General features: G+C 36.6%; 2 protein-coding genes across 3 annotated transcripts; one reads left to right on the top strand and one right to left on the bottom strand.

Annotated features, from left to right (window-relative positions):
* Nucleotides 1-1,704: 1,704 nt before the first annotated feature.
* On the top strand, nt 1,705-3,742 carry LOC113881870 (olfactory receptor 2J3-like). The gene has a single exon (XM_027525000.1). The coding sequence runs from the start codon at nt 1,708-1,710 to the stop codon at nt 2,632-2,634; it is 927 nt and encodes a 308-aa protein (XP_027380801.1). The 5' UTR covers nt 1,705-1,707; the 3' UTR covers nt 2,635-3,742.
* A 6,469-nt stretch (nt 3,743-10,211) lies between these two features.
* On the bottom strand, nt 10,212-21,034 carry LOC113882021 (olfactory receptor 7C1-like). Of its 2 annotated transcripts, none has more exons than XM_027525188.1 (3): nt 20,783-21,034; nt 20,073-20,165; nt 10,212-10,251 (listed from the first exon to the last, which is right to left on the bottom strand). In XM_027525188.1, exons 1-3 carry the CDS (start codon nt 21,017-21,019, stop codon nt 10,240-10,242), a joined length of 342 nt encoding a protein of 113 aa, XP_027380989.1. In that variant the 5' UTR covers nt 21,020-21,034; the 3' UTR covers nt 10,212-10,239. The 2 variants fall into 2 exon arrangements, with proteins under 2 accessions (XP_027380989.1, XP_027380988.1); XM_027525187.1 differs by having other exon boundaries at nt 10,215-10,254; nt 20,783-21,031.
* Between the last annotated feature and the right edge of the window lie 819 nt (nt 21,035-21,853).

Raw genomic sequence — 21,853 nt, 5'->3', positions numbered from 1 at the left:
ACCTGGGACAACTCCTTGAAGGGCATTAATTGCTGCTTTGGGATTTATACTCCCAGTGGCCTCAGTCAGGGAAAACAAAACAGTATTCTTTTGTTTCCATAAGGGCTCTGTTTGCTCTAGGAAAAGGGGTCCATTCCCTGACACAGTATATGCTCCAACTAGTTCCTCCTTCCAGATAAAATGAGATCTTTTTGGTAGACTCAGGATCCTTTCTTGTGTTGTAATGGTAATCATAGTTATTTTCAGTCTCTGCTTTCCTGTACTGATGTAGTAGATTAGAATACATGGTGTAGGCAGACATTTATATTGGTGATTTCAAAGAGATCATTGGCCCACAGATAAAGAGGCATGGATTGGGCAGACAAATACAGGGAATCCTCCATAATGTTGTATTTCAAAAATAGAGAAGAGATATTTCATTCTACAGCCTATGAAAGCAACCTTTGATGAGGTCTTTATTTTCCTTTCTTACTGTAAGTAGAAATTTAATCCTAAATTTCCTACCAGTTTTCTACTTACATCAATTTTTAAATTAAAAAAAAAATTTTTGGTCTCATATCTTATTTTTAACTTCTATAAGAATACTGAACGATGGGTCATGCAACAGATAAATATATCTCAGAGCTGCTACTCTTTAAAATTAATATATTATGTTATTCATGCAACTGTGTAAGGAAGAAGAAAATTATATCTGCATCAGAAGAAGCAACAAAAGCATCTGGGTTTATATTTCTCATGATATACTGTCTCATTCTAAAGAAATATTTAAAAATCTGAAATTTTCCTGCTGCTGCTGCTGCTAAGTCGCTTCAGTCGTGTCCTACTCTGTGTGACCCCATAGATGGCAGCCCACGAGGCTCCCCCGTCCCTGGGATTCTCCAGGCAAGAACAGGAGTGGCTTGCCATTTCCTTCTCCAATGCATGAAAGTGAAAAGTGAAAAGTGAAAGTGAAGTCGCTCAGTCCTGTCCGACTCTTAGCGACCGCATGGACTGCAGCCTACCAGGCTCCTCCGTCCATGGGATTTTCCAGGCAAGAGTACTGGAGTGGGGTGCCATTGCCTTCCTATTACCCCTCAAATGGCAGTGATCTCTAAGTGATGTATCTTTGTAATTCACTCTTGGACCATTGCTATATTTTGATTCAGCCACAGTTAAGTTCATCATCCAGGGGACGCAACCACACCCTCTTTGAGGAGGTCTGAACTGTAGCCTTGAGCAGGAAGTGCCTCTTTCCAAGCTTGTCCTTTCTTGGATACTGTCCCTTGGGCCAAGACATTATTTAGAGTTCTAACAACATTAAAAAAAATAGTTCCTCTCCTTTTATAGCTTAATAATTCTTTATAATAAATCTTATGTTTAATTACAAAAAGTTTCTTTTAGGCAATTTGCTATCTGATTATCATCCATGGTTTCTGAGCTGTAGACAGTAGTCTAGCGTAACAATTAGTTAAAGACTAAGAGTTTTAAAGCCTAAATCAGACTTACAAGTGTGAGGCTAACTGTTTTTAATGTGCCTGTTGAAATTCAAGTATTTGTCTACTGCTAACATCTTTTTCAGGAGTTGTACTTATAAAATACAAGCAATTAAAAGACCCCAAAAGAGGTAACTACAGGTGGCTCCAATGTACTTTTTTTTTTTTTGCTTTTGCAGTATTTCTTTAAATTTCTAGGGTATATATGATACTTGCCTCAGATAACAAGTAATGAATGACCACGAGAAAAATGAATGCAACCTCTGAAGCCTACTTTGTTCTACTGGGGTTTTCTAATTGGCCTCATCTGGAAGTAGTTCTCTTTGTGGTTGTCTTGGTGTTCTACTTGATGACATTGACAGGCAACCTGTTCATCATTATCTTGTCATACTTGGATTCCCATCTCCACACTCCTATGTATTTTTTCCTCTCAAATCTCTCTTTTCTGGATCTCTGCTACTCTACCAGCTTCATCCCTCAGTTGCTGGTCAACCTCTGGGGTCCAGGAAAAACCATCTCTTACACTGGTTGCATGATTCAGCTTTATTTTGTCCTCGCACTGGGATGCACAGAATGTGTGCTTCTGATGGTGATGTCCTATGACCGTTATGCAGCTGTGTGTAGACCCCTGCACTACTCTATCCTCATGCACCCTCGTTTCTGCCATCTGTTGGCTGTGGCTTCTTGGGTAAGTGGCTTTACCAACTCAGCACTTCATTCTTTCTTTACATTTTTGGTACCCCTGTGTGGACATCGCCAAGTGGACCATTTCTTCTGTGAAGTTCCAGCACTGCTTCGACTGTCATGCATTGATACCCGTGCTAATGAGCTAACCCTCATGGTCACAAGCTCCATTTTTGTTCTCATACCTCTCATCCTCATTCTCAGCTCCTATGGTGCCATTGCCCGGGCAGTGCTGAGGATGCAGTCGACAACTGGACTCCAGAAAGTCTTTGGGACGTGTGGAGCCCATCTTATGGTCGTATCCCTCTTTTTCATTCCAGTCATGTGCATATACCTCCAGCCACCATCAGGAAATTCTCAAGATCAGGGCAAGTTCATTGCCCTCTTTTATACTGTTGTCACACCTAGCCTCAACCCTCTAATCTACACCCTCAGAAACAAAGATGTAAGAGGGGCAGTAAAGAGACTAGTGGGGTGAGGATGGTCTGTTTATACTGGTGACATGAATGGTAAAATGGAATATCTCTTCACCAATGGTTTTTCCAGTCATCCACTCATCAATCTTTCATTCACTCAATTAACACTTAATGAATGTGTACACTCACAAGGTCACAAAGTTCGTGGTAATAGATATGAATTAGACACAGTCTGTCTTAATACTAATCATTCTTTAGTGGTGATAACAGCCATGTAAAAATGGATCAAACATGAATATTCAGGTTTTAGTGCACAAACATAATAAAAGTATAATTTTCTTAATTGAAAATGAAGTATAGAATTTATTATAAAAATTGACAAAATTCAGGTATAATTCCTTAAAAAAAACCTAGAATATATTGTTTAATTTCTTGCTTTGTAGGCAGAATTTGTTATTCAATTTGTCTTCCATCTTTGGTCTAACGAAAGACATTTTGAAAAACTTTACATGTTTTCTCCAACATTGTTATTCTTTTTTTGAATGCTAGTTAATATTGAGAGGAATTTTGGTCTGTATTCTATAATGTCCCATTATCATTAGTAACAAAGTGACTTGCATGAGTCGTAACAAGAAGTGCTCTCAGTAATGCAGCGGAAGTAAGCGTCTCATATTTCTCTCTTTTTCAAGTTAGTGAGAAGTGTAAAGGAAGGGAAAATAAGTTTAAAGCTGTGCTATATAGCTCATAAAGTAATGGTCATCGTAGGCTAGGTATTGTTAAGTGAAATAAGTGCTTGTAGCACCTGCGTAATCCAAGAAGCAGTAAACAGTATCTAAAGCGACCAAGTGCTAGGCTCTGAAAAGTGTATTGATGAATCCAATGGGTATTTGAAGGAATTACTTGAAAATATATTGGAAAAATTTTATGATAAAAGCTATATGAAAATGGTAGTTTTTTCTTTTCTAAGCTCGATCTGATTTGAATATTTGTGGTTAGAAAGTTCTTATGAAAATTAGCATGTATTTTTCAAATAAATAAATAAATGCACTTTGAATTAAAGTAATAGTGTTGTTTCCTATATTATTAATACCATCTCCATCTGAAGTAAATGTACTATGTATATAACATTTTAAACTGCACCATATTGAGATTATTGAGATAAAAAATGGAATAAGGAATAAAGTAAAATCTTGGCAACACCTGAGTTTTGTATGGTTCTTAAATGTCTGTTTTAGTTTTGGGGGCCTCTAAATTTTAGATATGATTGATTCAAGCCCTTTTCCCTAAATTATTAAAAAGAAAAACGTCCCACATCTTTGTCTCAACTTCTCGTGTGGCTCTCATGTACGTTGATTCTGATGTCTGTGTCTTTGCCTTTGTATGTCTGTGGTTGTTTACTCTAACTAGCAATAAACAATAATATGGGGTATATACATTTGTCCTTAAGCTACTTTCCAAGAAATGAAGAATCAAGAATCATGTCTATAAAAGAACTTTTAGTAAATAATTGGGGCCACGCAAAAGAACTATCACAGAGCAAAAATCTTTTAAGAACTTACAAGACATAGTTTAGTTCTTTGAACCACCTTGTACTTATGGAATTCTTATTGTTTGCTATACCTCATACAGTACCAGAGTATCTCACTAACTTGAAAAAGCTTTGAAATTTCCCATTTCTTCTTTTCCTTTTATGCTTGAAAAACACAGAAATATCTTTTTGTATGTGTAGACTATTTTTCTTGAAATGTATAAATTTAGTGTTTATGGTTTTGAATCCTAGCCATGTTACTGTAATATTTATTTGTAATCTAAAATAAAGATTACTTTCAAAAAATTCTCCCAAAGATCACCACAGATACTATTGTTTATATTGCTTCTATTTTCATACTTCTTACATGAAACTTTTTTTATCACAGGCAGGATATAAGTATGTTTTTTTCTCACCTTCTAGATGAGAAAACTGAAGAGAAGAAGATATGAGACTTACCTAAGCTTAAGTAACTTGTATATGACAAATCAGGTAACGACAATAGATTTTTACCTGAGTTCCCTTGTTATGGTCAACAACAACTAGATCTAAGACTCTATCATTGCCAACCCTAAACCTCCAACCAATATTTGGTAAATTGACATTTAAACAGCACACATGAATTTGGGTCACAGGCAACTTTACTGAAGAACTGATGATGAAAGCATTTTCTCAGCTAAGAATGGAAGCTAAATGCACTGAAGGATCATCTTCTTTTATCTTAGTAAAATTTTCCTCCTCTTCAGGACGATATCTCCCAATCTTTGCCCACTTCTCATTACTGATTCCTGTGCAGCATATTCCCTAAACACATGCTCAATTGTTTGTTCTTAGTATATCTCAGCAGTGCAGGATTATTGGCACAAATATGCCATCAGATAGTTACAGAAACTAGCTCTGGCTTCCAGTTCAGATTCACTCATTCTCTACTATTTTATTAGCCTCATTGCCATACATTGTATTCTTTTTACAAATATGAAGCTGAAAGGTCACTGGTTATCATATGCTATGACAGCATCAAGTGATTTCAAGCATAATAATTTCAAATACAAATACACCATATTCAAATTACAATTCAACAACAGTAAAACTTCCAGAAAAGAAAATAGTGCAGATTTAGACCTCCACCAGATTTCATAGTGTTAATGTTTCACCACGGGTGCTTTGCCATTCTGTCTATAATTATATAATATTAATATGAATTTAAATATTTTTCTGAAATAGTATATATGCTGACCCATCCCTAACTGTTCCTGAGAGTATTTCCTAAACTGAAGAGCTAATTCAGGATAACAAATTAGATTTAGGTGTTATGTCTCTTAGTGTCCTTTAATCTAAAACCATTTTTCAGTTTTTCTTTGCCTTTAATAGCTAAATATTTCTGAAGAGTATAGGCCATTTATTTTATACAATGTTTTTCAATTTATAGTTGCCTAGTGTTTATGCAGAATTAGAATTTTCCTTTTTGACAATGAGACTCCACAAAACTGATATTGTGTCACCTGAGCTGCATCTTATTAGAAGGAACCTGGTATTTACTTATTCTATTACTGATGATATGAGCTGTGAACACTTGGATAACATGGTGTCTTTTAGGCTTCTCTACTATAAAGTTACTATGTTTATTTGGTAGTTCACAAGAACCTGGTGGGGAGAAGGTCGAAAATTAGGCGGAATTCCAATTTCCTTTAATTTTCATCCATAATTTTTATGTATTTATATTTTTATTTTTCCTCCAGCTTTATTGAGGCATCATTGACATACAATATGTTCAAGTTCAAGGTGTACATTGTGATGATTTATACATGTACATATTGCAGATATTTACCAAAAAATAGTTAACCTATCTGTTCTCCCATTTATTATACATTTTTTTTTGTAGTGAGAATATTTAAGATCTACTCTTTTAGTAAATTTGAAGTATATAATACATTAGGTGGCACTAGTGGTAAAGAACCTGCCTGGCAATGCAGGAGACTTAAGAGACTAGTGTTTGATTACTGGATGGAGAAGATCCCCTGGAGGAGGGCATGGTTGCCCACTCCAGTTTTCTTGCCTGGAGAATTCCATGGACAGAGGAGCATGGTGGGCTACAGTCCCTGGACTTGCAAAGACTGAAGCGACTTAACACGCACATATTGTTATAGTCACCAGTGTAAATTAAATCTACAGAAAGTGTTTTAGTGCTGAGAATTTGTACTCTATAACCAACATTTTCTGTTCTCCCAAGCAGCCCCTAGTAACCATTCTTTTACTAGCTATTTTTCTGTTTGCCTTTTATTTATTTTTAAATTTCACATAAAAGTGAGAACATACTTGTTTTTGTCTTTCTAATTTATTTTACTTAGCATAACACCCTCAAGTTTCATCTATATTTTTTGCACAAGGCAAGATTTTCTTCTTTCTCAAGGTTGAAGGATATTTCACTGTATGTAAGGTATTCTTTATCCATTCATCTTTTGATAGATTCTTAACTATTGTGAATAAAGCTGCTCTCTCTGTTTTTCTGTGCTAATCTTGCTAAAGGTTTGTCAGGTTCATCTTTCAAATAAACCAACTCTTAGTTTCGTTGGTCTTTTCTGTTGTTTTTCTTGTATCTCTATCATTTATTTCTGCTCTTTGTTATTTTCTTTCTTGTTTCTAACTTTGGGCTTAGTTTGTTTCTTTTTCTAGTTACTTGAGATAAAGATAGATTGCTTTTTGTAATTTTTTCTTTTTATCTTTATAAACTTGCCTATTAGAATTGCTTTTGCTGCATCTTGCAAGTTTTGGTATTTTGTATTTCCATCTTCATTTGTCTTAAGATATTTTTGGTTCCCCCACCCCCCCATTTTTTTGACCAATGGTTGTCAGGAGTATGTTGTTTAGTTTCCATTAGTTTGTAATTTTCCAATTGTCATCCTGTAATTGACATCTAATTTCTTATGTTTCTGGTAAGAAAAGATACTTGATATGAATTCAGTCTTCTTACATTAGCTAAGGCTTGTTTTGCAACTTAACATACGTTCTATGCTGAAGAATAATCTGTGTCCACTTGAAAAGAATGTGTGCACTGCTGCTGTTGGATGAAAATTTAATCTACCAACTGTCTAACAAAGAATTCAAATAATCCTTTAAAAAATTCAGTGAAGTACAAGAAAACAGAGGTATACAACTAAATAAAATTAGGAAAATATTATATGAACAAAATAAAGTTCAACAAAAAATGGTATGGAATTGGATATTAATAATAGGATGAGAATTGAGAAGTTGGCATTTCTTTACAGTATGTATTGTGTTTGGTGGTATCATACCTTCTTGATTACTCATGATATTTGTGGTCTTGCCTTGGTATCTGTGCATCTGAGGATGTAGGTTCCTGTACTAGTCTTTATAAATCTGCTTTGGCAGGCAAAGGCCTCTACCAGTCAGCTTGTCTAGGGAGTCTATGTGTGCATTCTGGTGGCATCCATGGTCAACTGCTGCAGGAGTATTTTGGTGACCTGGTGCTGGGGTGCATCAAAAGCCTGAAATAGGAGTCAACCTGGTACTGGGGCCCTACAATATCATGAGTTAACAAGTGCTCTCTAGACCCTGGTTTGTGGTCACTGATTGGAAGCCTAAGACCAGAGGAGATATCCTGGACTGTGGGAGTTGGCCAGGGCAGAAATATGCCAGAAGCCTGGGTGTGCTGGCCTGCTGGGAGCCTGTTACTTAGGAGATGCCCATGGTCGTGGGAGCTGGTCAGGAACTTGATGCCATGGGTGTTGGTTGGTGCCCTGCTTGATTGGGAGCCTGGGTTCACAGGATCTCTTTATTTATTTATTTATTTTTATCAATAAAAGGTTTATTTTCTTCTAATCTTATAAATATTAGGCTCTTCTTTACAACAGATTTCATAATAGGCAGCACTCAGAAGACAATGTTGGTATAAGTTGTTTTGGAACATCAACTTATATGCCATTCTTTCAATGCTGGAACAGCCACTGTTTCTTTTATGTTACCTTAGAAGTTTATTGTCTAACCCCCTGCTGCTGCTAAGTCGCTTTAGTCATGTCCAACTCTGTGCAACCCCATAGACAGCAGCCCACCAGGCCCCGCCGTCCCTGGGATTCTCCAGGCAAGAACACTGGAGTGGGTTGCCATTTCTTCCTCCAATGCATGAAAGTGAAAAGTGAAAGTGAAGTCACTCAGTCGCGTCCGACTCTTAGTGACCCCATAGACTGCAGCCCACCAGGCTCCTCGGTCCATGGGATTTTCCAGGCAAGAGTACTGGAGTGGGGTGCCATTGCCTTCTCCCACACAGGATCTCTTTAGAATCTTGGAGCAAATGAAGCTTCCTCTAGCCAAGGGAAACTTCTGGGGCCACCGAGTTACTTGTGACTACTGGAAGCGACTAGCACTCAGGTGGTCAGGAAGCTTAGGTTTGCAGGGCCCTCTGAGAGCCTGAAGCCATCACCCACTGGTCTTATTATCAAGCACCCTTTATTAATTCTTCCAAGAAACAGTGATTGTTATTTTGCACAAAATGGTGATTTTTAGAGTTCATTTATTCTTGTGCAGAAAAGGGAACATTTGTGTACTGTTGCAGAGATTGTAAATTGATGCAGTCACTATGGAAAACAGAATGTGGAGGTTCCTCACAAAATGAAAAATAGAAGTACCATCAGTTCAGTTCAGTCCAGTCCCTCAGTCCTGTCTGACTCTTTGCAACCCCATGGATTGCAGCACAACAGGCATCCTTGTCCATCATCAACCCCCGGCGCTTGCTCAAACTCATGTCCATCGAGTCGATGATGCCATCCAACCATCTCATCCTCTGTCATCGCCTTCTCCTCCTGCCTTCAATCTTTCCCAGCATCAAGGTCTTTTCCAATGAGTCAGTTCTTCGAATCAGGTGGCCAAAGTATTGGAGCTTCAGCTTCAGCCTCAGTCCCTCCAATGAATATTCAGTATTCAGGGTTGATTTCCTTTAGGTTTGACTGGTTTGATCTCCTCGCAGTCCAAGGGACTCTCAAGAGTCTTCTCCAACACCACAGTTCAGAAGCATCAGTTCTTCAGTGCTCAGCCTTCTTTATGGTCCAACTCTCACATCCATACATGACTACTGGAAAAACCATAACCTTTGACTAGATGGACCTTTGCTGGCAAAGAACTACCATATGATCCAGCAATTTCTCTTTTGGGTATTTACCAGAAGAAGACAAAACCACTAATTTGAAAGAATATAAGCACACCAAAGTTCATTGTGGCATTACTAATAGCCAAGATATGGAATCAATCTAAGTGTTCATCAATAGAGGAATAAAGAAGACATATATATACATTGGGCTTCCCAGGTGGCTCCGTGGTAAAGAACCCACCTGTCAATGCAAGAGATGGAAGTGATGTGAGTTTGATCCCTGGATCGGGAAGATCCCCTGGAGTAGGACATGGCAACCCACTCCAATATTTCTTGCCTGGAAAATTACATAGACAGAGGAACCTGGGGGACTACAGTCCATGGGATCACAAAGAGTCAGAAAAGACTGAGTGACTGAGCATGCATGCACGCTCAGTAATGGAATATTACTCAGCCATAAAGAGGTATGAAATCTGCCATTTACTTCAACATGAATAGATCTATAAGATATTATGCTAAGTGAAATAATAAAGAGAAAGACAAATATCATATAATCTCACTTATGTATAGAATATAAAAAATAAAGCAAGCAAGCAAATAAAACAAAACAAACACACTCATAGATACAGAGAACAAGTAGATGGTTTCCAGAGGGGGTGTAAAATATGAAATGGGATTAATACATACAAACTTTTTTTTTTAGTTTTATTTATTTATTATTATTATTATTTTTACTTTACAATATTGTATTGGTTTTGCCATACAAACTTTCATTTAGAAAATAAGGAAGTCTTAGGAATGTAGTATACAACATAAGGAATATTGTCAGTTCCCCATTATATTGCATGGCGACAGATGGTTACTAGACTTATTGTGGTGATCATTTCATGGTGCCTGCAAATGCCAAATCACTACATAGTACACCTGAAATGAACATAATTGTTCAGTTGCTCAGTTGTGTCCAACTGTTTGCGATCCCATGGACTGCAGCATGCCAGGCTTCCCAGTTCCTCACCGTTCCCCTGAGTTTGCTCAAACTCATGTCCATATCTGCTATATTTCAATAAAAAAGAAAAAGTTACATTATTTATTGTACATTTATTACTTAATTTGGTATGTAAATAATGCATTGTTGTTCTTTTTTCTCAAATTGTTCACATCCCAATCCCTGGAACCCGTGATTATACATTGTCTTTCACAGTATAAGAATTTTTACAGATAAAAATAAATCAAGGAAATTGAGATGGGGAGATTAACCTGAATTACCCAAGTGGGCCCATATAATTACAAAGGTTCTTATAAGACGAGGCAGGAGTTAGGGAGGAGACAGGATATTATGCTTCTGACTTAAAAGATGGAGAAAAGGATTATCGGTGGCCTCTAGAAGTTGGAAAAGACCAGTAAATAGATTCTCTCCTAATGTCTGCAGAAGGACACAGCCCTGTTGACCTATTTTAGCCTCCTCATCTCCAGAACTCTAAGGTACTAAACATTTGTGTTATTTTAAGCCGTTAAGTATATGGCAATATGTCATAGCAATGATGGGAAACTAGCACAGTTGTCATTCTACTGGAAGGAAAAGTTTTTTTTTTACCATATATGTTTATATATACTGTATCATATATCATTTTTAATAAGATGATCTTGACTAGTCTCAGATTTTCCTTTGGGATAGAAAGACTAATTTACCTGTTTTGGTCATATGACCACTCCTGTTACCACAGAGGTGAAGTTTCCTAATGAGCAGTTCACCGGAAATGCATGGAGTGGACCAAATCAAGAGTAAAGAGTGTCTTGATGAAGGTGAAAGAGGAGAGTGAAAAAGCTGGCTTAAAACTCAACATTCAGAAAACAAAGATCATGACATCTGGTCCCATCAGTTCATGGCAAATAGATGAGGAAACAAAGGAAACAGTGAGAGACTTAATTTTCTTGGGCTCCAAAATCACTGCAGATGGTGACTGCAACCATGAAATTAAAAGACGCTTGCTCCTTGGAAGAAAAGCTATGACAAACCAAGACAGCATACGAAAAAGCAGAGACATTACTTTGCCAACAAAGGTCCATTAGTCAAAGCTATGGTTTTTCCAGTAGTCGTGTAAGGATGTGATATTTGGACCATAAAGAAGGCTGAACTTGTAAGACTTGGTGCTTTTGAACTGTGGTGTTGGAGAAGACTCTTGAGAGTCCCTTGGACTGCAAGGAGATCAAACTAGTCAAACCTAAAGTAAATCAACCCTGAATACTCAATGGAAGGACTGATGCTGAAGTTGAAGCTCCAATACTTTGGCCACCTGATGTGAAGAACCAACTCATTGGAAAAGACCCTGATGCTAGGAAAGATTGAAGGCAGGAGGAGAAGGGTACAACAGAGGACAAGATGGCTGTATGGTATCAATGACTCACTGGACATGAGTTTGTATAAGCTCCAGGAGATGGTGATAGACAGGGAAGCCTGGTGTGCTGCAGTCCTTGGGGTTGTAAAGAGTCAGACACGACTGAACGACTGAACAACAACAAAGATCAAATCAAGACATGGCACTACTGTTGACAACATTTATTAGTTATTCTTTTCTTTCTTCTGAGAAATAGAATTTTTCTATTGTGTTTGAGAATGAGGCAACACTGGTATGGGTTTGGAGAGTCATTTATGGCAGGACTGTAAATCCTTGAAATTGAAGACTTTCCAGGTTAACTTGATTCTTTAAGACTTCTTAAATTTGAAGTTCAGGCTGATAAGTTAACAACAATTTGAATTCAACTCTGCATGACTACACTTGTGATCTAACCAAAAATGAAACAGGGGGAACATGTGTACACCTGTGGCAGATTCATGTTGATATACGGCAAAACCAATACAATATTGTAAAGTAATTAGCCTCCAGTTAAAATAAATAAATTTAAATTAAAAAAAATGAAACAGGGATTGGTTATTGAAGGCGAGAAAATGATCTTTTAAAAATATTAGGCCCTGTGCTCCCAGAAAGATAAGCTTAGTTTAAGAGAACATTGACTATTAATGTGGACATGTAAATTTGTAATCTCCAAGCTTCTGAAACAGTGATCCTTGTACTGTACATGTGAGAAAAGGCCTTTATCCTCTCAGACTTTGCAGTTACTAATTAGGGCCTGGGAAGGACAGAGTCACTGTAGTCAGTGTCTTCTTAGACTTGTACATTTCCACCTTATGTTGGCATTGGTGGAAACCAATAAAATGAAGACATTTGGTAATGTTTGTTAATTCTCCCCCACTGCTACCTTACTGATGGTTTCTCTTGGTTTTTAGGTGCTGATTTATCTTCCAAGCAGGACCTTCTTGATGTTCTTTGCAATTTGTTGTATAATAGAAAAGTCCTGGAAGCTTGAGGCAGATCTGTTGCTGTGGTGAACGTGCTTAGTATTACAGATTTCTACTTATGCAAGTCCTGGAGAAGCTGAGGCCCGCCATGTCAGTGTTGCTAGAAGCCAGGGCACTCACACAGGATCAGAAGGCTTCACCTAAAGTTGGCGTTAAGTCTAGGTTTATTTGGGCTTCCCAGGTGGTGCTGGTGGTAAAAAACTTGCCTGCCAATGCAAGATATGTAAGATGTGGGTTCAGTCCCTGGGTTGAGAAGATCCCCTGAAGGAGGCCCCTGGCAACCCAGGAGGGCACGGTAACCCATTCCAATGTTCTTACCTGTTGAATCCCATGGACAGAGGAGCGAGGAGCCTGGTGGGCTACCATCCATAGGGTTGCAAAGACTCAGAAATGACTGAAGTGACTTAGCAGGCACACACTAGCTTTATTTATTTATGTATTTTTATTAAAAGTTCACTCTATGCAAATAAGAAAAAAAAGTTTATCATAAGATTTTCTTCTCCAGTGAAAGCGAATATAAGGTTGCTGATAAATTAGTCTGATTAAAAAATAATATAAAGGCCTAACTTAATGAAATCTATTCTTGAGAAAAAGGCATCAAGTGCTTTAAGTCTAAAGGAACTTTGAGTTTAAAATATAAACTTAAAAAGAGTGGAGAGGAAGGACTTTTTTTTTTTTTTCCAGGTATCTACTCTTTTTCAAATTCTCTTCCCATTTAGGTTATTACAGAGTATTGAACACAGTTCCCTATGCTATACAGTAGGTCCTCATTGGTTATATATTTTAAATATAGCAGTGTGTACATGTCAATCCCAAACTCTATCCCTTCCCCCCAGCCTTCTCCCTTAGTAACTACAAGTTTATTCTCTAAGTCTGTGAGTCTTTCTGTTTTGTAAATAGGTTAGTTTGTATCATGCTTTTAGATTCCACATATAAGTGATATCATATATTAGTCTTGTCTGTCTGACTTACCTCACTTAGTATGATAATTTCCACATCCATCCATGTCACTGCAAATGTCATTATTTCATTCTTTTTAATTACTGAGTAATATTCCACTCTCTCTCTCTCTCTCTCTCTCTATATATATATATATATATTCCATTGTATATATGTATGTATATGTATATGTATATATACTTCAGTTCAGTTGCTCAGTTGTGTCCGACTCTTTGCGACCCCATGAATCACAGCACGCCAGGCCTCCCTGTCCATCACCAACTCCCGGAGTTCACTCAGACTCACGTCCATCGAATCAGTGATGCCATCCAGCCATCTCATCCTCTGTCATCCCCTTCTCCTCCTGCCCCCAATCCCTCCCAGCATCAGTCTTTTCCAATGAGTCAACTCTTCGCATGAGGTGGCCAAAGTACTGGAGTTTCAGCTTTAGCATCATTCCTTCCAAAGAAATCCCAGGGCTGATCTCCTTCAGAATGGACTGGTTGGATCTCCTTGCAGTGAATGTATATATACAATGGAATATTGTAGTATATGTATACATATGTATACTACATCTTGTTTATCCTTTCATCTGTCAATGGATATTTCTGTTGGTTCAATATTTTGGTTGCTTTCATGTCCTGGTTATTGTAAAGAGAGTTTCAATGAACATTGAGGTGCATGTATATTTTCAAACCAAGTTTTTCTCTGGATATATGCCCTGGGATGGCATTGCTGCTGCTGCTGCTGCTAAGTGTCTTCAGTTGTGTCCGACTCTGTGCAACCCCACAGAGCCTGTGCTGCTGCCCAGCAGGCTCTTCCATCCCTGGGATTCTCCAGGCAAGAATACTGGAATGGGTTACCATTCCCTTCTCCAGGGGAATGAGTACCAATAATTGTTCTGTGCATTTGGAATATATTAGACAGAAAATATTCAGAATTAAGATATTCATTAATTTGTAAATAAACAACACAAGAAGGCTATACTAAGAGGTATATTGATGTACCTTGCCAGCAATCAGAATCAATTAATAGCCCTACTAATGTGACCTTTCTGGTGTGCCTTTTCTGTTTAGACTCATTTAGTAAACTTGGATTCAGTCAGTAGTTTGCACCATCTCTTTTTGTGCTATAAATTATCTTCATTTAAACTGGGCAATTGATTTTTCTTGTTAAAATTTAATTACCTATGTTGTAGGAATTTTTCTTATTGAGTGGGATTATCTTATTTTTATTTAAGAGTTTGGACAGTTATCAGTGATTTACTTAATTTTATGTAGCTACGAAGACAGCCTTTGGGTCCAGGAGAAAAATCTTTTTCCAATTTAGGATCAGAGACATTGGTTTAGGGGCAACAGACTACATTTGTAGGGTTGCAAAGCACAGTTTTCTTTTCTTTTTTTTTTTTTTCACAGTTTTCATATTCTCTGTTTCATTAAATCCTCAAAGCTATCCTGGGAAATGTCACACAAGATTTCTCAGGGATAAGATGTCACTATGGCCCTTTGATTCCACACTACATTTAGGTCAGATGAGTGTAATACAAAAATAAAACAATAATTCCAACTAATTCTGAATGAGCCTGGTGTGCCAAACACTACAGGAAGCATTTTACATCCATTAAATCATTTAGTTAATTAATGATTAATTAATGATTAAATCATTAAATCACTGATCCCCAAATGCTTTGACAAAGCAAACTTTAGTATTCCCATTTTAAGATATTGTTAATAATTCATCCCAATTGTATGCTAATAACTAGGAAATTTTTTAAGGATCAAAAATCAATACATTTCTTCAATGAAGTAGAGAGATAATGAGAGTATAAATTCAGATTTCTACATTCCAAAAATGTATATTTAAGTGCTATAATTCTACCCTAGATCTCTAATTTTCCCCATATCAATCTCATGATATTTCATTACTTCTAACTCTTGCATTCCATGGCATTTTAATCCAATTTTTGATCTACTTTCAGTGATTTTCTGTCACTGTTTAACCATAGTAATTTAGTCGTTAAGTCATGTCCGACTCTTTCGACCCCATGGACTGTATCTGCCAGGCTCCTCTGTCCATGGGATTCTCCAGACAGAATACTGGAGTGGGTTGCCATTTCCTTCTCCAGGGGATCTTCCTGACCCAGGGATTGAACCCAGGTCTCCTGCATTGTAGGCAGATTCTTTACCAACTGAGCTATAAAGAAAGCCCATAGGCTTATGGTTTAACCATATAGGGATCTATTGATCTGTGAAGGTTTAAAGTTCTTTGTCTCTCCACTAAATTATCATTCTAGTGTATCTTTTTATATACAATTGTCTTTATACAGTATTTTATTTATATTTAAAGTGGTTTTAAAGTTATGTGAGGGAAAATATTATTTTTTATTCTAAAATATTTATACATTTGAAATGGTCACAGTAAATCTAATTACCATTCGTTATTATACAAAGTTACAATTTTTCTTTGTGATGAGATCTTTTAAGATTTATTTTCTAAGCAATTAAGAAATTGCTAAGAAAGAAAATATTTTTATCTGACTTCAAAACATCTGGATGAAATATGTGGACAAGTTGTCTATCAGATTTTTATTATGCTACACATTAAAAATGTTCATATGATTGTATGAAGGTTACACACTTCATTCAGGTATTTAATATCTGTCAGATATAGTGTTTACTAAAATTTACATGTTTTTAAGGTCGGTTCAACTGAGAAACTGAGTTGATTACAATGAAAAATCTCATTTCTTTCTATAGGTACCACACTAGTTATTTCCAATATTTAGAGAAGGCTCCCAGGAATGAAATACTTTCCAATTTCCCTATGAATATTTGGCACTATGATGTACACACATTCCAACCTTCTCTAAGAATGGATAGCTTTTAAAGCAAAAGTCTTACTTACCCTTATTTTAGATAAACATCACTTAAGAAAAAGGAAGTGTGAAGGAACATACTTGAATTTTTCAAATGTTCAGAAAAGGACAAAGAAACTGTAGTTTGCAGATGAGTACTTAAGAAATATCTTCAGAAATATGAGTTTTCTATTTGATAAAATGCTGTCAGAAAGAAAAGAAGCCCAGATTCAAAAGACCTTAGTAGATATTACTAATATCAAGAGTGCTTTGTGGTGTGCTATTTTTTTTTTTTTATATTCCTGAGCCCCTTGGACATTATTTTCAGCAGCCCATTTATGGTTATACCAGATGAGCTAGCAGAAAAAGTTCCATGGGACAGAGTTCTCCATGGGAATGTTCCTTATGTATAATTAGTTACCTACTGAATTGAGGTTGGTATCATCTCCTCTATTGCTAGATTTGTTTTAAAATAGACTCATTTGGTTTTCAACACACTGGAAACTAATTTTATTTTATTCATTTATTTTCCTTTTTAGTGTGTCTTTTTAAAATTTTATTTATTTTACTTTACAATATTGTATTGGTTTTGCCATACATTGACTTGCTTTTACATTATATGACATAATGATTTGATACTTGTATACATTTTGAAATGATCACAGTAAATCTAATTACCATTGGTTATTATGCAAAGTTACAGTTTTTCTTTGTGATGAGATCTTTTAAGATTTATTTTCTTAGCAGTTTTTAAGTTTTCAATGTAATATTATTGACTATATTCACCATGCTGTAGATTACACCCCCATGACCAATTTATTTTTATCTGGATATTATACTGCTTGATTCCCTTCACCCCCTCTCCCTTGCCTCAACCCTCCTCCCCTCTGACAAACACCAGTCTTTTCTCTATAAATCTTGTTTGGTTTGTTCATTTGCTTTATTAAAAAAGTATCCCTCATATAGTTGAAATCATATGGTATGTATCTTTGTGTGACTTATTTCCTTAGCATAATACCCTCAAGGTCCATCCGTGTTGTTGCAAATGACAAAATTTCATTCTTTTCTTATAGCTGAGTAGGACTGCATTGTTTTATAATACACCTTCTTTATCCATTCATCCATCCATGGACACCTGGTCTGTTTCCATATCTTGGCTCTTGTAAATAATGTTGCAAATGAGCATATATGTACACATATCATTTTGAATGACTGTTTTTGGTGTCTCCAGATAAATAACAAGAATATGAATTGCTGCATCACATGATAGTTCTATTTTTAAGTTTTTTGAGGAACCTCCGTATTATTTTCCATAATGTCTGCACCAGTTTTCAGTTCCATGAATCAAGCATATGTTCCCTTTCTCCATATTTTTTGCCAACACATTATTTCTTGTCCTTTTGATAAAAGCCACTGTGACAAGTGTGAGGTGATTTTTTTTTGGTTTTAATTTGCATTTCTCTAATAATCATGTTGACAACTTTTCATGTGTGAAGTGGTGACATGGACTATTTGTATTTCAGTACATATGTGACATGTATATTGTAACATCTCCTTTATCTCCTTTATCCACTAAGATTGCTCCCATATGTTGGCTATTATAAATAATGCTGCTATGAACATTGGATTCTATGTATCTTTTCAAATTAGTTTTTTTTTTTTTTTCTTCAGATCTATATCCAGGATTGGTAGTTGTATTTTTTTTTTTTTTGGAGAAACCTCCATAATGTTTTCCATTAGTGGCTGCACCAGTTTACATTCCTATCAAGAAGAATTTCTTTTCCTTTTCTCCACATACTTGCCAAAATTTATTGCTCAAAGATTTCTTTTTTTTGATAGCCATTCTGATAGCTGTGAGGGTGATATCTCTTTCTGTTTTTTTTTTTTTTGCAGTTCTCTAATAATTAGTGATGTTGATCATTTTTTAATGTGCCTGTTGGTCATCTATATGTGTTCTTTGGAAAAATGTCTATTCATGCCTTCTGCCCATTTTTTGACTGAGTCGTTTGGTTTTCTGAATACTGAGTTGAGTGAGCTATTTATATATTTTGAGTAGTAACCCCTTATCAAGCATATCATTTGCAAATATTTTCTCACATTCAGTAGGTTGACCTTTGGTTATTTATAGATTGTTTTCTTTGCCGTCAAAGGCCTTTAACCTTAATTAAGTCCAATTTGTTTGGTTTTGCTTTTATATCTTTTGCATTAGCATACAGATCCAAAAAGATTGCTGTGATTTATCTCAAAAAGTGTTCTATGTTCACTCCTAGGAGTTTTATGGTTTCTAGTCTTGCTATTACTTTTAGGTCTATAATCTATTTCTTGAGTCTATTTCTTGAGTTTATGGTTAGAAGAAATGTAGTTTTATTTTTTACATGTAACTGACCAGCTTTTGATCATTTCAAACGTGTAAAACTTTTCAAAATTAGTAAATGAAACAAAAATGATCATGCTACCTAAATTGTTCCTAACTTGCTTTAATTTTTAATATCATTTATTTTTTAGATTAATAAACACTTATAAATAATAATATCTAATGCCTACAGATAATTCCTGCCCATTTTTATAGGATAATTTTTAAATAGTTATTTTTGCATGCTTAGTTTATTTCCATTCTTCACTGACTACACACAAATAAAAATACAAATAGAAACCATAATATGCTGTTCTGGTCCTAAATGAATTTATTAGGTTTTGGGAAAAACAGCATATGTGGCAAAATACATCTTGGTCATTAGTGAGCATCACTACCATCCCCTGATTGTAACATTATTATAACATTTTTTTCTTCTTCATCTTTATCAAGACAAAACTGACAAAATTGTCAAGAGTTATGACTTAAGGTATATAAGGTGATGACTTTATGTATGTGCGCATTGTGAAATGATTGCCACAATCAAGTACATACTGATAACATATATTAGTATAACATATTAATTATTTTCAATTCAACCTTCTTCTTCTATCCTTAAATTTAAGTATTATTATTTTTAAAATTTTTACTATGAGGACTCTTGGCAAAAATTTCTCATATTATTCTGCAACAAACACCTCTGAATTTTAAGAGTTTGTTTTTTTATGTTTACACATTTTTATATACTCACAACTCAAAGAAGAATCATTCAATTCTATATTATGTACCAGTAACTGAGAATGAAGAATTTTAAAACATTTTTATGGAAGGAAATAATTCACATCATAGTTATTGCGGAACTGAGAGTCATATGAGACAAACATATGTGGGGGAACTACCCCAGTTACCAGTGCAGATGTCATACAGACCTCTCAGGGGATAGAAAATGCATAAGAGGATAGAGTGAGAATTTCTGAGGCTTCCGAGGATAAATCTGGTAATTTATACTCCAAGCCTGTACTTTAGCCTAAAATGAAATATTCTGGAAAACCAGTCTAGTGTTGACTTCACCTTTAAAATTCTTTGCTAGCCAACTTCCTTCCAAACTTGGCAGTCAGAACTTTAGCTATAAGAAGAGAGCTGTCTTCAAAATTACAATCACTGTTACAGTCACTGTTATAAAAGAAGCTTCTTATAAAACACACTGACAAGTACAGTGTTTTCTTCCTTCCTTTCTTCCTTCTTTCCTCCCTCCTTTTCTCCTTCCTCCCTCTCTCCCTACTTTCTTCCTCCCTTTCCTTCTTTCCTCTTAGGTTGAGTGTGCATCTTTTTCAAAGAGGAATTTAGTTGTTCCCCTAGTATCTTACCCATGAAATCTGTAGAATAGACTCCTCTAAATGAAGTTGCTTTTCTTGCCCAGAGTTCTCCGAAGAGCTGTCTTGACTTCCTTGTTCCGTAAGCTGTAGATGATAGGGTTGAGCATGGATGTCACCACAGTATAGAAGAGGGCCAGGAGTTTATCCACCCCAGGTGAATGACTAGCCTTGGGTCTCAAGTAGGTGACAGATCCTGAGCCATAGAAGAGTGTTACTACCAGTAGGTGGGAGGAACAGGTGGAAAGAGCTTTTTGACGGCCTTCAGGGGAGGGCATGACCAATACAGCAGCTAGAATTCTGCCATAAGAAGCAATGATTAATAAAAATGGGCTGGAAATGCAAAGAATGGCTGCAATAAAGACTGCAGCCTCATTATGGGATGTATCCCCACAGGCTAGTGCCAGGATAGGCAAGAGGTCACAGAAGAAGTGGTCTATTTCACAGGGGCCACAGAAGTCTAAAGAGAAAATATAGTTGGTTTGGCCCAAGCTTACTATGCAACCTACTCCCCAAGAAACCATTGCTAAATGGACACACACTCCACGACTCATTCGTGTTGCATAGTGAAGTGGGGAGCATATGGCCATATAGCGATCAAAAGCCATGGCTGCCAAAAGACAGCACTCACTGATACCAAATAATGTAAAGAAAAACATCTGTGTAGCACAGCCCTCCCGAGAGATTCCTCGGGCCTCACTCACAAGGTTCTGCAGCATCTTGGGTATAGTAGAGCAAGTGTATCCAATCTCCAAGAGAGACAAGTTGGCCAGGAAGAAGTACATGGGGGTATGGAGGGCTGGATTGGTCCAGATGGCAAGAACTATGAGAGCATTGCCTGTCAGTGATACTAAGAACATGAATAGGATGAGGGTAAATAAAAGGAAGCACTGTTCGGTGGCCTCAGAGAATTTGACAAATGCAAAGTGTTTCACAGACATGCTGTTGTCCTGCCACAAAGAACAATTGATGCTCATGACCTGAATAAAAGAAAGGTGAAGTCATCAGAAAGATTCTTTCAGATAGAAATATAAATCTTTATTATATTACTCTTAACAAGCTCTTAAAAGACGCTTAAAATAAAAAGACGCTTACTCCTTGGAAGAAAAGTTATGACCAACCTAGACAGCATATTTTTGGACTCTGTGGGAGAGGGAGAGGGTGGGATGATTTGGGAGAATGGCATTGAAACATGTATAATATCATATATGAAACGAGTCTCCAGTCCAGGTTCGATGCACGATACTGGATGCTTGGGGCTGGTGCACTGGGATGACCCAGAGGGATGGTATGGGAAGGAAAGAGGGAGGAGGGTTCAGGGAACATGTGTATACCTGTGGTGGATTCATGTTTATATATGGCAAAACCAATACAATATTGTAAAGTTAAAAAATAATAAAATTTAAAAAAAGATAAATAAAAAATAAAAAGCAGATACATTGCCAACAAAGGTCTGTCTAGTCAAGGCTATGGTTTTTCCAGTAGTCATGTATGAATGTGAAAGCTGGACTATAAAGAAAGCCGAGCACCGAAGAATTGATGCTTTTGAACCATGGTGTTGGAGAAGAGTCTTGAGAGTCTGTTGGACTGCAAGGAGATCCAACCAGTCCATCCTAAAGGAAATCAGTCCTGAATGTTCATTGGAAGGACTGATGTTGAAGCTGAAACTCCAATACTTTGCACTTGATGCGAAGAGCTGACTCATTTGAAAAGACCCTGATGCTGGGAAAGATTGAAGGTGAGAGGAGAACAGGACGACAGAGGATGAGATGGTT

The sequence above is a fragment of the Bos indicus x Bos taurus genome, chromosome 23, assembly GCF_003369695.1.
Source record: "Bos indicus x Bos taurus breed Angus x Brahman F1 hybrid chromosome 23, Bos_hybrid_MaternalHap_v2.0, whole genome shotgun sequence".
Taxonomy (NCBI): Eukaryota; Metazoa; Chordata; class Mammalia; order Artiodactyla; family Bovidae; genus Bos; species Bos indicus x Bos taurus.
Note: the sequence above shows the minus strand (reverse complement) of the source record. Positions and strands in the feature narration are given on the sequence as shown.

Coding starts and splice junctions, on each gene's coding strand:
- LOC113881870 (XM_027525000.1), top strand. CDS start 1,708: ATGACCACGAGAAAAATGAATGCAACCTCTGAAGCCTACTTTGTTCTA.
- LOC113882021 (XM_027525187.1), bottom strand. CDS start 21,019: ATGTCTGTGAAACACTTTGCATTTGTCAAATTCTCTGAGGCCACCGAA. Junction 20,166..20,782: donor CCAAGATGCTGCAGAACCTT/GTGAGTGAGGCC, acceptor TATCATCTACAG/CTTACGGAACAAGGAAGTCA.